The following is a 17,467-nucleotide window of genomic DNA, read 5'->3' as shown; positions in this document are numbered from 1 at the left end:
ACTCTAGGTCCTCACTGCCGAGGGTTGTTACTCTGCTCCTTGTGAATTCACTTTCGTAAATCCACCAACTCACTAATCCACTAAATTTAACTAGACACCTTACAGGGTTTTCTCTACCATGGATTATGCCTACAACTTCTCCTAAGTTATTTTCTCCTCATGCTAGGACCTTCTCTCCATTTGATCCCATCTTCCTCTAGTCTGATGTTGATAGCCTAGACTCTGGTCTACCCTACAAGTGATTTCCCTTTTTTGTCACTGATACCTAATCGAGCTATCATCAAGCTCGCCTAGGGCCAGTTTGCTGAAATGATCAACACCATTCCCTGGTCTGCTACAAATGAAACTCTATTATACATGACTGATTCTTCTTGACAACCTCCAATGGTCGTGTGGATCCCATGATGGAGAGTCAAGACAGAGCCATGTTTATGACTGCTTGACACCAACAGAAAACAAGAAACAAAATGACAACTTATTTACAAAACCGAGCTTGGCACGAACACAGAATTGGAACTCATAGAACGCAAAAAAGAAACATTTACTCTATCACACGGGCATTTACAGATTAAGCCATTATTTACAGAACTCTGAGAAGGGAAACAAAAAATGGTCTACAAATTGTTATTCAAAATATGTTCATTTTGTGGAACTATCACATCCAACAATCCCAAATCCAACCCTTTATAGAATGCGCATTGGGTCTTTTTATATCCTCTGTGACATATCATGAGAACATCCCTAACGAATGAGATTGAACACGACACAATCAGTTTCCCGCTGTAACTGTCTTTCAACCTCCATCGGGTCATCGGGTTCGCACCGCAACGCTAATCAGGACGTCCCATGGCGGTTTACAACTCGCATGTTTTCCTATCGAGTCATCGGAGTAGTCACAAAACACTTACTCTGATGTCCAATGGAATTTTGCACATTGCGTACTTCCACATTGGTTTCCATCGGGTCATCGGGTTAGCATCGAGACAGTCTTTCTGATGGCCGATGGTGCACTCCCTACAAAAAGCTTCCTTATCGGGTTGTCGGTATAGCCCAAAACATGTTCTCCCGATGGCCGAAGGTGTGATCCAAACCACATGCTTTCCCATCAGGTCACCGGGTTAGCCCAAAACATGTCTTGCCGATACCCAATGGCTCCACAATGGACTCACTCTGCTCACTCCACTCTACTTGCGACTTCATCGGCCTATCGGGGTAGGTAGAAAATAGTCTTGCCGATAGCCGATGGCACCTCATCGGGTTATCGGGATAGGTAAGCCGATACATGGATAGGTAAGCCAATACATGAAATTTTCAAAAGAAGTCAAAATGCACTCCAGGCTCCAAACAGACAACCTAATGGACAAACACCAGTCCTTATGCCGAAATTGCCAAAAATTGAAAAAGGGTCTTTGCTCACCCTTAGGTGCTCCTACACCATACTCCCCACATGAAAAATCAAGTCCCCCCTAGGGACGATAAGGTGACATCAATGCCCAGCCATTTGAAATCAAATTTTGCAACCCAAGTGGCTTCGATTTCAGGTAAGTTACGCCACTTGATTAAGTGTTCCATATACATGCCATGCCTCATTTGCTTTTGCACCCAAGAATCTAAAACCTGTTCCGCCTGTGGTTTAGACATGGGTGGTACTGGAATATCATGGAGAGTAGTCTCCCCTTCTAGGTGTGGTCTATCTACCATTGTTATAGGACCTTTAAACGAAACCAAGTCTTGCACATTAAACACAGGGGACAATGCCAAATTTGATGGCAAATCTATCTTATAGGCATTTGAGCCATACTTAGCCAAGATTTTGCAAGGACCTATTCGCCGCATCTGAAGCTTACTAGGGACTCCCTTCTACAATATTTCCTTGTTCAGATGTACCATCACCATATCTCCAACAACAAATTGAATGTCCTTTCTCCTCTCATCTGCTTTAGCCTTAATCCTTTGCATAGCGTCGATCAATGTTTGTTGCACTTGTTCATACACCTCTTTCATAGACTAACTGAAATCCTCTGCATGTCCACTTCTTCCTTCCAGTTTTCCTAAATCTCAAAGTTCACAGACACCGCATGGGTGGAGTCCATAAACAATCTACCTCAGCTTGACCATCTGTCTACGGATGATACACAGAACCAAAAGAAAGGTTAGTTCTCAGTCTTGTCCACAAAGTTTTCCAAAAGTGTGCCATAAACTTCACATCCCTGTCTAGAACTATAATGAGAGGCAGCCCATGAATTCTTACCACCTCTTTAAAAAATAAATGTGCAATGTAACTAGCATCATGCGTAGTCTTGCAGGGAACAAAATGACTCATTTTACTAAACCGGTCAACGATGACAAAAATACTATCCAGGCCAGTCTTGGTCTTTGGTAATCCCAGAATGAAATCCATGCTGATGCACTCCCACGGTCCATTGGGGATTGGTAAAGGTTGATATAGTCCAGCATTTGAACTGGTACCCTTGGCTTTCTGACACACAATACACTACTCAACATACTTCCTGATATCTTTCTGCATCTTCGGCCAATAATAAAATCTGTGCACCAACTCAAGTGTTTTATTCAGACCAAAATGTCCACTAAGACTGCCATTATGTTTTTCCTGTATGAGATTTTTCCTCATAGATCCTCTTGGCACACATAACTGACATCCCTTAAACAAAAGACCACTCTGCAATGTGTAATCTGTATACTAGCTGTTGAAATGATTATTAAACTCACTACATACCTTGTATACCTCAAAAAAATCTTCATCTTCCTTGTAAAACTCCTTGAAACTCTCCACACCTATGCTCTGCAATGTCACTTCTTGGACAGTGAGAAGTCTTCTACTTAAGGCATTTGCTACCTTGTTCAGTTGTCCCTTTTTGTGCTTGATAGTGAAAGTGTATGCCTGTAGGTATTCTATCCATTTGATGTGCCTATTGCTCAACTTTTCTTGTGAATTAATAAAACTCAAGGCTTGGTTATCTGTAAACACTGCAAATTCTTTGGGCAAAAGATAATGCCTCCACTTCCTAAGAGCTTGTACTAAGGCATAAAATTATAGGTCATAGGATGAGTATTTCTGCTTGGCTTCATTCAATTTCTCACTACAGAATGCTACTGGTCTTCCCTCTTGGTTCAAAACAACTCCTGCTGCTATATGACTAGCATCACATTCTAGGGTAAACAACTTATCAAAGCTTGGTAAAACTAGGATGGGTTGGGTAGCTATCCTCTTTTTGAGTAATTCAAACCGCTGGTCAACTCCTTTAGTCCACCTAAACTTAGTTTTCAACCCACCCTTAATTGTATCAAGAACATGAGCACAAATTTCACTAAAACCTCGAATGAACTTTCTATAAAATTTGGCAAGCCCATGGAATTACCTCAGTAGCAATTCTCGGTGTAGGCCAACTCTGTATTGCTTCCACCTTTCTAGGATCCATTTTCAAAGTGCCTTGTGACACTACAAAACCAGATAAATGAGGTTGTGTTTTATAAATTCACATTTTTCAAGGTTGATTGCCAACTGTTCCTCATGTAGTTTCCTTAATACAATCTGCAAGTGTTCAAGATGCTCTTTCTCTGTTTTGTTGAATATGAGGATATCATCAAGGTATACCACTACAAATCTACCTATGCAGTCCTTCAACACCTCATTCATCAACCTCATGAAGGTACTAGGGGCATTAGTAAGCCCAAATGGCATAACTAACCACTCATATAGCCCCCCTGTAGTCTTAAAAGATGTTTTCCATTCATCCCTTTCTTTAATCCGGATCTGGTGATATCCACTCTTTAAATCCAACTTAGTAAAATGCTTTTCTTCTCTAAGACAATCCATTAAATCCTCAATTCTAGGGATAGGAAACCTATATCTTATGGTGATTTTGTTTATTGCCCTAGAGTCAGTACATAATCTCCATTTACCTCCTTTCTTGGTTGCTAACACCATTGGTACAACACATGGACTTATAATTTTCTTGATTAGACCTTGGTCAAGCAACTCTTGTACTTGTCTTGCCACTCCCTTGTTTTGTTCAAGAGTCATCTTATATGCAGCCTTATTAGGTAGTGATGCTCCGGGTATAAAGTCTATCTGGTGACTTATTGTTATAGGAGGAGGTAGCATTGTGGGTGTTCCATCGCTCACAATGTCCTTAAACTGTTCTAACTACTGTTGAACCTCTTTAGGTAAACTTTCTTGTTTAATATTTTCTTCTTGACTAGGTTTCACTAAGAGAGCATAATGTTCTCCATCTCCCTTCTTGAGTTCTCTCAAAAATTCTTTTCCTCCAACCAACAACACATTAGGTCTACTAAGCTTGGTTCCTTTGTTCTCTACCCAAGATTGAATCCTGTATGTCACCCCTTCCTTTGTGAATGCATAAGAGTTCTTCTCTCCATCACAGATAGCTTTTCTGTCAAATTGCCACGGCCTGCCTAGCAACAAATGACAAGCATCCATGGGTAGAACATTACATAAAATCCTATCAGAATACTTCCTAATTGTAAACTCAACCCATACTTGTTCATTTACTAACACATGTTGTCCTTTATTCAATCACGTGACCTTGTAAGGATGACTATGTGGCATGCTACTCAACCCAAGTTTACTTACTGCTTCTTCAAAGATGATATTGTCAGTTGATCCTGAGTCAATGATTACTTTACAGACCTTACCAAGTATCTTGCACTTTATTGTAAAAAGAAACCTCCTCTGTTTTGGTTCTTCTTTAACCAGCTCCCTGATTAGCACCCTTTGAATCATCAGATTAATTCTTTTCTCTTTATGTGATGAGATTTCCTTCTCCGGACACCTATAGGCAAGATGACCAAACTTATTGCAATGGTAACGCTTCATGTTTGCAAAGTATGAACCTCCACCAGAACTTCCAGATCTACCTTTGTTGTTGTTGTTAGGACCTCTTCCTCTACATAACTTCCTCTTCCACTGGATTTGTTGGACTGCTCAGTCAATTTTGACTCCCCTTGCGATCTTGTTTCACTTCCTTTGCTCCCATAGTTTCCTTTGAAACCTCTTGAATCTCGGCCTCTACCTCTGCCTCTACTAGTGCTTTCATGTTTCCTCTTATTCTTTTCTTCTACCTTCAAGGCCAACTGGTAACATTTGTGAACGATATTTGGACTCAACAAACTTAATTCTTCTTGTATGTTCCATCTCAGACCATTAAGGTATCTTGCTACTCTGATGCTCTCATCCTCCATCACTTTTGACCTTAGACACAACTTCTGGAACTCTTCAGTATAGGTACTTACATCTAACTCCTTTTACCTTAGGTTTTGTCTTTTCCTATGCAACTGCACTTCATAATCCTCAGGAAGATAAGTCTCTCTAATTTTTCTTACCATCCCTTTCCAAGTAGAGATGGGGTTCTTGCCATCTCTCTCTCTCTCTCTCTCTCTCTCTCTCTCTCTCTCTCTCTCTCTCTCTCTCTCTCTCTCTCTCTCTCTCTCTCTCTCTCTCTCTCTCTCTCTCTCTCTCTCTCTCTAAACTTCCACCAAGTTACGACAACACCTCTCATTCTTGACTCAACCACCTTAACCTTATGGGCCTCAGTCACACCGTCACACTCAAAATGGTTTTCCATTCCTTCTATCCATTCCATTATCGACTCTGCTTCCATCTTTCCACTAAACAGTGGTACTCCTTCCAAAGACTTTCCACTCATTGCCTTCAAAGCCTTCAAGAATGGTTCTTGATCGATAACTGGGTCTGGTATAGGGACTTCATCCTCTATTGCCAACATCTTACCCTTCTCGTTTATCTTCCCACTCACTTCTGCTGTCTTGACTTCCATCACACCCAGTTTCTGCTCCAACTGCTCCAACCTTTCCTTGAGCAATCGGTTTTCATCTTCTTGGTCAACGACCTGCTTAGCCAATTCTGCATTGGTCACCATCTTTACTCCTTCTTTTGATACTAGATCAGTCTTACACTCTTCACCCCAAGTCCTTGACTTGCTCTGATACCAATCTGATAGGGAGGATCCTAGTTGCTTGAGTCATCTTGACTCACTCCAAGGCTTTCTTCCTAGCCTAACCTGGGAACACGTCTCTCTATTCCCCTAATCCACTCCAGGTCCTCACTACCGAGGGTTGTTACTTTGCTCCTTGTGAATTCACTTTCGTAAATCCACCAACTCACTAATCCACTAAATTTAACCAGACACCTTACAGGGTTTGCTCTACCATGGATTATGCCTACAACTTCTCCTAAGTTATTTTCTCCTCATGCTAGGACCTTCTCTCCAATCGATCCCATCTTCCTCTGGTCTGAGGCCAATAGCCTAGACTCTGGTCTACCCTGCAAGTGATTTCCCTTTTTGGTCACTGATACCTAACCGAGCTATCATCAAGCTCGCCTAGGGCCAGTTTGCTGAAATGACTGACGCCATTCCTTGGTCTGCTACAAATGGAACTCTATTGTACATGACTGACTCTTCTTGACAACCTCCAATGGTCATGTGGATCCCACGATAGAGAGTCAAGACAGAGTCATGTTTATGACTGCTTGACACCAACGGAAAATAAGAAACAAAATGACAACTAATTTTCAAAACCGATCTTGGCACAAACACAGAATTGGAACTCATAGAACGCAGAAAAGAAACATTTACTCTATCACACGAGCATTTACAGATTAAGCCATTATTTATAGAACTCTGAGAAGGGAAACAAAAAATGGTCTACAAATTGTTATTCAAAAGAAGTTCGTTTTGTGGAACTATCACATCCAACAATCCCAAATCCAACCCCTTACAGAATGCCCATTGGGTCTTTTATATCCTCTGTGACATGTCATGAGAACATCCCTAATGGACGAGATCGAACTCAACACAATCGGTTTCCCACTATAACTGTCTTTCAACCTCTATTGGATCATCGGGTTCGCACTGCAACACTAATCGGGACGTCCCATGGCGGTTTACAACTCGCATGTTTTCCTATCGGGTCATCGGAGTAGTTGCAAAACACTTACTCCAATGTCCGATGGCATTTCACACATTGCACACTTCCACATTGGTTTCCATCGGGTTAGCATTGAGATAGTCTTTCCGATGGCCAATGGTACGCTCCCCATGAAAGCTTCCTTATTGGGTTGCCGGTATAGCCCAAAACATATTCTACTGATGGCTGATGGTGCGCTCCAAACCGCATGCTTTCCCATTGGGTCATCAAGTTAGCCCAAAACATGTCTTGCCGATACCCGATGGCTCCACAATGGACTCACTCCGCTCGCTCCACTCCGCTTGCGACTTCATCGACCCATCGGGGTAGGTAGAAAATAGTCTCGCCGATAGCCGATGGCACCTCATCGGGCTATCAGGATAGGTAAGCCGATACATGAAATTTTCAAAAGAAGTCAAAATGCACTCTAGGATCCAAATAGACATCCTAATGGACAAACACCAGTCCTTATGCCAAAATTGCCAAAATTGCCAAAATTTGAAAAATGGTCTTTGCTCACCCTTAGGTGATCCTGCACCACTCGCCCTTAAAAAATAAGAACAAAAAAAAAACCCTCATCCTTTCGCTCCAAGAGCTATTGTAGCTAACATTAGGTTAGCTATTATTGATTCCATACTCTCCAAATTATCTCTGCAAATCACCTTAAACATATACATAAAAAAAAGCACAATATCCGTATTTATACAATACAACCCATCTTCGCACAAAACAAAACAAGTCCTGCATAATCTGGAGTACTTGTTGAACATTAAATATAATAATTGTAACTCCAATAGAAACCTAAGATGTACTTATAGCTAGAATTATACTAATTCAAGTAATTTATCACTACCATATGACAATATCAATTTACGTTGGTCTCTAAATTATTTATAGGAATCATCTTCAATAAATAAAATGAAAGTACATTATCCTCTAGCATCGCATTATAATCCACATGGAATCCACAATCTCCATGTGTTACTCTTTTAATGCAAATTAATAATACTCTTCGATGTAGTTATAATCACAATTATGCTAAATTTAAATTATATCGCTAATGTTAATTGATCTTACCACTCAAGCAACAATATTGTTTTACTTTACAAAACAATATATTCAACACTTCATGGCCATGTCCCTACTTTTCATTCATTGTTACTATTTAAATTGCTAGAGTCCCTTCAATATATTAATAATGCAAAAATAAGAAAAACAAACTACAATCTACGATTGATCATAATAGCTTTTCCAGAACATTCGTTTTATTTTAATGAAACCTACAATTTTACCTCTATTATATATACCTGAAACAAAATCAAATTTTAGTTGTTTATGCTTGGTTCTAACTAATTATTTTAATGCCCCCCCAAAAGTTAGACAAAACTAAAAAAAAACAACAACTCCTCCCAACATTTTTTCCTACCCCCCACTAGCCATACCATAAAAACCCCTCTGATCACGATAAACCCTATCGGCTTATCGTTGTGCACACTTCCCGTGCAACTGCTAGTTTTATTTATCTTTTCAATTTTTAGTGCACCCCCTTTATCTCTCACGTTTTCCCCTGTATCTCTATCTTCCACTCTCTCCCTCTCCCTCTATCTATATATCCCTCTCTCTACTTGTCTTTACCACTTTGTATTGTTTTATTGGACCATATAAAATAATGTTGAGAAAAAAGGTGTCATTTCTTTTTGGGGGGTTTTATGTGTAAGGGATAAAAATATATGTTTCATATTTTTTATTTTTAAATTTATATCATTTACAAATATAAAGTTATGTTTTATTTTTTATTTTTTGTATTTAAATTAATTTGTATTTAGAGTTTGTTAGTCGAATTTTATTATAGCCTAGTTTAATCTAACATTATGCACACTTATAAATCACTCGATAACTTGGATTAGGTAACTTAATGTCCTTTTCATTATAAATTCAAATCCTAAGTTCTAAACTTTAAATCTAGTGACTACAAACCTAAATTTATAGGCATTTTATGGGTCATTTATAACTCTATATCTGTTGAGACATCTCCCCCTCTCTTCTCTTCTCCATCTCTCATCTTCTTTCTCTATCCCTATATTTCTCTCTCTATCTCCCTCTCACTCCTCTCTATCTCTTTCTAACCATATTTTTCTCTACCTATATCTCCCTATATCTTTTCTCTCCATCTCTTTCCTCATCCCTCTCTATATCTATATATTTCCTTCTATCTATATTTCCCCCTCTCTTCCTCTTCCTTTATTCCTCTACCTCCCCCCTCTCTCCTCCTTTCTCTATCTATCTCTCCTCATCTCTCCCTTCCTTTCTCCTCCCTACCCCATATCTATCTTTCTATCACTATGTCTCTCTCCCTTTCTCTTCCCATGTGTGTGTGTATTCTACTATTTCTCTAGCTCCTCCTCTCTCCATCACTATTTGTTTATCTCTACTTCTCTTTATTTGTTTGTCTTTATATATCTCTTGGTCTTTGTCTCACTATTTATCTCTCTCTCCCCCCTCTCCCTCTCCCTCTATATCTCTATATCTCTTCGTCTCCATCTCTCCCTCCCTATCTCCTTATCTTTATTTGTTTCTCTCCCTCTACCTCTCTCTACCTCTCTATCTAATTCTCCGTATTTCTCTCTACATCTATCTTTATCTATACCTATATCTTCCTCTCCCCCCCTCAATATCTAGAAATGTCTCCATATCCATCCATCTCTCTCTCTCTCTCTCTCCCCCTCTCCTCTTCCTAGACTTCTATATCTATATCTATATCTATATCTATTTTCCTCTCTATCTCTTCATCTCCATATTTCTTCTTTCATCTCTTCCTATATCTCTATCTCGTTATCTCTTCATCTCTCTCTACTCCCATATCTATTCCTCTCTCTACATTTTCAAATTTATTAGTTTTATTTAAATCATGTTTGGATCACTATCTCTATCTTTGTATCTCTCTCACTCTCGCGCACATACTCCCTATCTCTATCTCTATCTCTCTCTCACTCACACATATTCAACCACTCCTTATTTCTCCTTCCCTATATCTATCTTTATCTATCTCTCCACCCTCTATTTGTCTCTCACTCTTGCTATTAAGTTTATCTATATCACCTCCTTTAGCTCTCACTCCTTCCCCCTCTATCTCTATCTTCCCATCTCCCCCTCATCCTCTCTGTCTTTATATCCCTCTCTACCTCTCTATATATCACTTCCTATATATTTGCTTGGCTCTATCTATCTCTTTGTCTCTCTCCCTCTCCCCCTCTATATCTCCTTGTATCTCAATCTACCCATCACTCTGTCTCATCATCTATCTCTCCCTTTCTTTCTACCTTTCGCTCCTCCTCTATATCTCTCTATCTCACCCTCTTTATTTCCACATATCTATCTTTATCTAACCCTCTATCTCTTTATCTATTTCTCTCTCTCTTCCCCTTTCCTTCTATCTTCATCTCCACATCTTCCTTCCTCATCTATTTATATCTGTTCACCCTCCATCTCTGTCTCTCCATATTTCTTCTTGAATCTCTCCTCTATCTCTACATAATTATCTCTCATCTCTTTTTACCTTTATATCTCTATACCTCTATGTATATGTCATTTCCTATCTCTATCTTTATCTTTTTATCTCTCATGCTATCTATATATTGATCTCTTCCATCTCTATCTATGTTTTTCTCTCTTCTTTTTCTATTCCCTATCTTTTATCTCCTCTACCATCTCTATCATATCCCCAATCTCAATGTTTGTACCCCTCACTCTCCCTCTACTCTCACTAAGGTGCAATTGCTAGTCTAAGATGAATTGCAACTGCGAGGGTTTACTTTGAGACAGTTGAAAAACCGCGCCATCTCAATAATAGAGTTTACAGGCATTTGAATTTCCGATCTATAAAGCTCTTTGCTTGAGATCAGTCGTCCATAAAAATTAATAATCGAGTAAGTGCATACTAATGTCCTCAAATTCGGCTTTGCTAAGCTCTGCATTTATAGTTTCAATAAATTATAATGATCTTTCAAAGCATTTTCGTTTTAAATCACAAATTCGAAGGCATTTGATTATTCGTTTGACCAGTAGAAAGTAATAGAGGAATAAAATCTAGCAGCTAGAAATTCTGATGTTTTGGAGGGTTAAACTCAGAGTCTTACAAACTAAAATTAATCTTTGAGGGTCTGGTAGCTCTGTGTTGGGGATTTTCTAGGTTAGAACGCTTGTGTGTTCATGCTTTTTAAATGGTTTCAGAGCTAAGATCAGTGTCAAAACTCGTAAATTAATAGTAACCCCTGCATACCCATGGACAGTCTTATGTTCAAGATAAGAGCAGCGTCAGGGCTCCATGATACCATGGCCCAGCATTTCAATGGGAAGCCCTATTTTTGAGTACTAACTGATCTCAAAGTTAAGAGAATTGCTGAAAGAGGCTTAAATAAGTGCTGTGCGGCGTTATTGCCCTCCACGCTCTCTGGAATCTTCTAGAGTGAATTTACACCTTACACTGCCATTTATAAGCATGTCCATGAAAAACCCTAAGTTCGAGTAGTAACTGATCTCAAAGTTAAGAGAATTGCTGAAAGAGGCTCAAATAACTACTGTAGGGGATGGTGTATATGCACTTCGAGCTCGCTGGAATCCTCTAGAACGAATCTACGCCTTACATTGCCCTTTATTTGAGTCCATTTGGAGAATGCCGAAGTTAAGAATGGTGTCAGTGTGAGTAATTTAGTTCTAGTAGTACCGTGCTCTAGCGTGCCCTTGTGAAGTCCTATGTTCCAGTAATAACTTGTCTCAAACTAAGCTAAGAGTGGGGAATGGTGTCAGGTCTGGCACCTCAGTAGAACCACACCCAAACATGCCCATGGGAAGCCCTGGGTTCATATTTTCCAAATGCTAGCTGGTCCATAGTTTTCAACATGGTATTGCACAGGCCCTGTAGCTCAGCAGTGTAACACCTGTTATTCCCATGGAATGTCCTATGTTTGAGTTTTAGCCGATCGTTGCTTTGGTATACAAGTTAGGCTCCCCCAACGTATGAGGGGCAAAGTATTGCACCCCCAACGTTCCTAGGTTTCCTGGGTTTCAAGTCCTAGTTAGTCCTTGCTTTTCCATTTCTGTACATTGCAGGAACTTTATTTGGTTTTGGGATAAATAGGGATAAATGCGTTACTATACTAATTTAATATTTTGATAATTGACCCTTTGAGTGGTTGAATTTTTTGGACAGTGTGTTGAAGAGATACATTTTCTGCAATCTCACTTTCAACAAATTCCATACTGTTGAGGAACATTATAAGGGTGAGATTTGTTTCACTCGGTGCATATAGATTCGGTCTAGTCAAGGTTCAAGTTTTATTTATTTGTTTGTTTTAAGTTGATTCTGCCATTTCAACTAATTTCTTTATTCTATGGATCTAAAATTACAGTTAATTGCTGTGACTTTTATAGACTTCTTCTAGTGCTGAAGAATGAATGTGGAACGAGTGGGAGATGTGGTGTACTCTGATTATAGGCGTATAATTGGTGTAGAAGAGGAAGAAGTTCCGACTCATCTAAATACTAATGACACGGGCCCTTACTTAGTTGTATCGGCTGACAATCTATTTGTAAAGTATATTGGACGAGGAAGATCGGACTACGATGTTGGATCATTACAGGCTAATTGCCCTGCTCCCATTAAGAAGCTTCTATATTACTTTGAAATGTATGTTGAGAACAAGGGACGGCGGGGCAAAGTTTCTATTGGCTTCACTGACCAGCAGTTTAACAAGCACAGACAACCTGGGTAGGACTTTTTTGCTTCTGTTTCAAATTTATACTTACTTGCATACTTTTATATGTAGATTTTATCTTTGTAGAATTTAAATCTATATATTAAATTTCAAAGTATTGAAATAATGTTACTCTGGATCCCGAAGGTGTAGAGTTCAGATTTCCTCTTCAAACAATTCCAAAACCAGATATGACACAGCCATTTTCTCCCCATCTCGTCTCGCTATCAGAGTAAACCCGGTGGGACAGAACCAATTGTGCTTGCTGCTTTCTCCCCTTCTCCCGGTAGAGTGACCCAACCAAGTGGCTTGGAGGGATACAGTTGTGGGCAGAACAGAACTCAGTCGGATTCTTGCCTGCTTGCCGGTGGTGCATTACTCAGTTGGAAGAATTTCACATGATAACAGAATTTGTACCTTCCTTTTCTGAAAGCTATTCTCTGGTCTAAGAATGTAATGTACCCACAGGACAAGCAATTTCGGGAAGGGCGGGCTGTAATGTTCCCACTTTGTGTTGATGGATAGCTTTGGTCGGATCCTACAGGGTCGACTTTGCCATCAAATGTGTGAAGGGCCTAATTGATGGGGTACACCTAGCTTGCTCACACTTCACCTTGTTGGCGTTGCTCAATTCCACCAACTCTCCAGGCCTAGCTATGCTCTAAGACCTCCAAGTCCTTCTCAATCTCTTCTAGGGCTTGCTTCTTGTCAATTTCAAGGTGTTTGCTTCAAGTGTTTAACTAGGAACCCTACCAATTCACAATGTTTCCCATGTGCTCATTATGGCTGTCTTGTCTTCAACTTGTCAATTTGACCTCCTACTGTTGTGAGTTGATGCAGAGGTATGGAGGTGGCTTCTAACATGATTTGAATACCTTTTGGGTCCATTTGAGGTTTGCATCCATTTGCTTTCTTACCGATTTCACCATTTTGCCTAGAAAAGGGCTACAAGGAATGAGCCCCTATTAGGCCTCCAAAATCCGGTTTTCTAGGGCTTAGAGGAAAACGGTCCAAAAGACCCTGCAACAAGGTTTGATATTCTTCAATGATACACCTATCCCCAAGTGATTTAGGTGGTTTTGGTTTCTCAACCCACCATACAATGCCCTAACCCAAAAATGAGGGTTTTGAAGGGTTTCTAGGCCTTCTAACTGGCAGTGATTGGTCAAGTTTGGAAAATGAGCATCAAATGGTCTTGTCAAGGCTTCCCCTTGCATTGGCAACTCTGTATGAACTTCATGGACCCCTCCAAAAGGTTAGTTTGTGGTTTTGCATTCACCCTTGCACTTTACACTCCAAATTCACCCTGTCTCCTCTAGCCGGGTTGCTCCTAGACTCACCTAGAACAAGGTGACAGTCATATCAAACTCCATCTTCAGAACTTGTTCCTGCATATGTACACTGTACAAGTGGTTGCCTTCCATGTCCCAACAGGCCATGATGGTAGCACGGAGGGAATTCATGGGGCAACCATTTTACACAAAAGTGCTATTTACAAGCCAAAACTGGTTGTTTGCAAACAAAGCAATGAAAACACTAATACAACCTAACTTCAAAGCTTGAAATGAAACTAATAACTCTGAAACACACCAAAGAAACTCAATCCATTACTGGATCAATGGATTCAATCCATTTGTATTCACAATATGAGCAAAATAAGCCAAAATGATGTCAAACAGTCTGAAAATGAGTAGTTTCAGATTGTTGATCTTACAAAAACAAAACTCCAACCTTGGTAACCGTGCAAGAGGAGGTTTTTATAGTCTTCTCCACGTGTGGAGGCATTCTAGGGTGTTGGGCTATCCCTAACTCCATCGCTAAGCAATCTAGGACAAAAATTGTCATGACAACTTTTTGCAACTTTGCACTTTTTGCACTTTTTGCTTTCCTAATCTATGAAACCTATTCCAAGTCATTACTCATGACTTTTCAAGCATTCCTAAGACTATTTTAACCCTCCCTAATGCTTATACCAAGTTTTACCACTTTTGACCATCAAGAAGGTCAATTTCCTACTCAAACCACTACTTTTGCACAAAATGCAAACCTAAGAAGAACTAACTCAATCTAGGCCTACATTTTACTCATCACACTCACTCTTGGACCCTTCTGGAGTCCTTATTCAATACTTGACTTGGCTAAGGTTAGTACAAGCCAAAATTGAGAAAAACCTATAAGCCCAAGTCCTAGGTGCTCCTGCACCACTAATCGGCCTTACACATTTAATTTGTTCGATTCCTCATTTCCGTCCTTTGTAATGAAACGACTTGTTAATAAAACACAACTAATAATAATCGGCCACCTTGGAAGTCGTGATCTTTGGCATGAGACGTGTTATTGGAAAGTCATGTTGATTAATATCATAGCCGACTTATGGATAAGTCGTGTTGCTTGATTAAGACATGGTTGGATATATATAGATCGCCTCCTTCATTCTCCTTGGTAATTGGAATATATATAGATCAGATCGTCTTCTCCTTTGACAGCAACAACGATATTCGTCAGCAGTTCGTGTTCTTCAAGCAGATCGACTTCATTCGTTAGTGGTGTGCTCTCTTCCTCTAGGCGATTCATCCATCTTGAAGTTAGATCGGTCTCCATTAAGCAGTCCTCACTTCTACAGCAGATCAAATTGATTACAGCAGTCGGGTGAATCAATTACTTCAAAGAGTGAAGTGAATCATTGTAAAATTACCTGTCATACTTGGAATGATAAATTATACTTCATTGCTGGGTTTTTTTACCTTCAAGAGGAAGGTTTTCCCAGGATAATATCTGTGCATTTTTGTGAAATATTGTGTTATCTAATCTGATCATAAAACTTAACACTTTGAAATAAACTTTAATAATAAATAATAATAATAAAATTTCAATATTAAAAATTAATTTAAAATATTAAAGAATATAATTAAATATAATTAATTAAAATTTAATTAAGTTAATGAATAGTCAGAAGACATGGAAGGAAAAGTTGTGACTCCGTCAACAATGAGATATAAAAGGGAGAAGAGAACCTCATTTGAGAGGGGGGATGATTTGGAAATGAGAAGTGAAAATCTGATTTAAATAAGAAGTGCAGACCTGATTATGAAAGGTTATGTCCCTTTCAAAGGGCAGAAATAATGAAGAGTTGCACTATTTCAAAAGGTGCTAATGGTGAAAGGGCGTGTCTCTTGCCAAAGCACATGCATGATGAAGAGGTGCGACCTCTCCCTCACATTGAGAGATATAAAGGAAAGGAATCAAAACATCCAACAAGATCACCATGGATTGGATCAAATCAAAACTGTTATTAAGTTACAGGCAGTAGCATCTTTGTTCTTAGTGGTATGCATGGGGATGTGCTGAATATTTATGCTTAATATATGAAGCCCGATAATGTTGTTATGTAGAATTTTGTAGTAATATTAATATAGATTGCAATATGTATGACAGTCATACTTAATCTCATATATATTCATGATACATAGAGGAAATAATAAAGACTGCCAGCAAGGATAAGAAAGAGGAAGAGCTCAGTGACAGCTACGTATATAAAGGGTTTCTGATTTAATATTGAATATAACAGCCAGTATTCTCTATATTAAAATCCTATATGTATATCATTAAATATAAACTGTTGTGTATGATCTTAATTAAATTAGCAGCATTAATACAATATAAAGCTGAATAAGCAAATAATATATAATAGTTCAAACAGCATTAAAATGATTACACATAACATTACTGTTAAACATATGTGTGTGTGTGTGTGTGTGTGTGTGTGTGTGTGTTTGTTAATGAATCCAAGAATGAATAAGGCAATCAAATTCAGTTTGCACAGATTGTTATAATTTATATAGTGTTAATAATATAAGAAACAGTGTAGTAATTGTAATGGAATAATGATAAATAGTGATCAATACTGATACAAAATAGTAATAACAGAAAGCATTGATGACACTCTAGTATAAGGCACTAATGTAATGTAATGGAATTGTAATAACTATGTCAAGTATAATTGATTATCATAATGATCTGAATTGAATAACAAATATAACTACATTAGAATATCACAAATGGTTCATTGCATATGAGGGAGTCTCTCTTAAGTACACCACTCCATAGTGGATGCCTAAAACCTGCCACATGGGGCCAAGAGGGGGTAGCATCTGCTCTTGGGCTTAAGAGAGGTGGTAGTTGTGATGAGGGGGAACGGCTATAGGACACCTCACTGGGTACGCCACTCTATGATTGATACTTCACACCTGCCACATGGAGCCAAGAGGGATGTAGCATCTGCTCTTGGGCCTAGGGTGGAGGGTCTCTTGGACACCCTATCCAACTAGCCTACCCTAGTGCACTAAGAAATGGATAATAAAGAATGACAACTAACCTACAATCTGGTTTTATCTAACAAATATAATACTGATGCTAATTAATACATAAAAAAGAATTTTATCACTCAATCTAATTCATTAGTATATGTTTCAGTTTATAAGTATTATTTCATATGCGTTCTCTAATTATATGTTGCAGGAAAACAATATACAAAGGTACTCTCATAAACTTAATTGCCTAATTTAGATTTGGGAAATTTAGGTTAATTTAAAGTATAACCAATTAGGGCACATTACAATGGTATTAGAGCCTTGATCCTGCCATCTTGCAGGGTAAGGCTAAAACAATGAATACATTCTAGTCAATAGGAAGATCTATCAATACGTTTATTCACATATATGCTTCATGATTGATGTGTCTTCAACATA

The 17,467-nt window shown here is 38.9% G+C and overlaps 1 protein-coding gene across 4 annotated transcripts in view; it reads left to right on the top strand.

Annotated features, from left to right (window-relative positions):
• Positions 1-10,634: 10,634 nt before the first annotated feature.
• Positions 10,635-17,467, top strand: part of LOC131040516 (ran-binding protein M homolog) — a 162,671-nt gene continuing 155,838 nt past the window's right edge. Inside the window, exons 1-3 of one of the 4 annotated variants that reach the window (XM_057973477.2) lie at positions 10,635-10,892; positions 12,176-12,246; positions 12,397-12,733. In XM_057973477.2, the coding sequence (XP_057829460.1) occupies positions 12,417-12,733 (317 nt within the window). In that variant the 5' untranslated portion in view covers positions 10,635-10,892; positions 12,176-12,246; positions 12,397-12,416. Of the gene's footprint in view, positions 10,893-12,175; positions 12,247-12,374; positions 12,734-17,467 lie in introns of all 4 variants that reach the window. The other 3 variants (XM_057973482.2, XM_057973470.2, XM_057973464.2) reach the window with 3 other exon arrangements.

This window comes from Cryptomeria japonica, chromosome 3 (assembly GCF_030272615.1).
Source record: "Cryptomeria japonica chromosome 3, Sugi_1.0, whole genome shotgun sequence".
Taxonomy (NCBI): Eukaryota; Viridiplantae; Streptophyta; class Pinopsida; order Cupressales; family Cupressaceae; genus Cryptomeria; species Cryptomeria japonica.
Note: the sequence above shows the minus strand (reverse complement) of the source record. Positions and strands in the feature narration are given on the sequence as shown.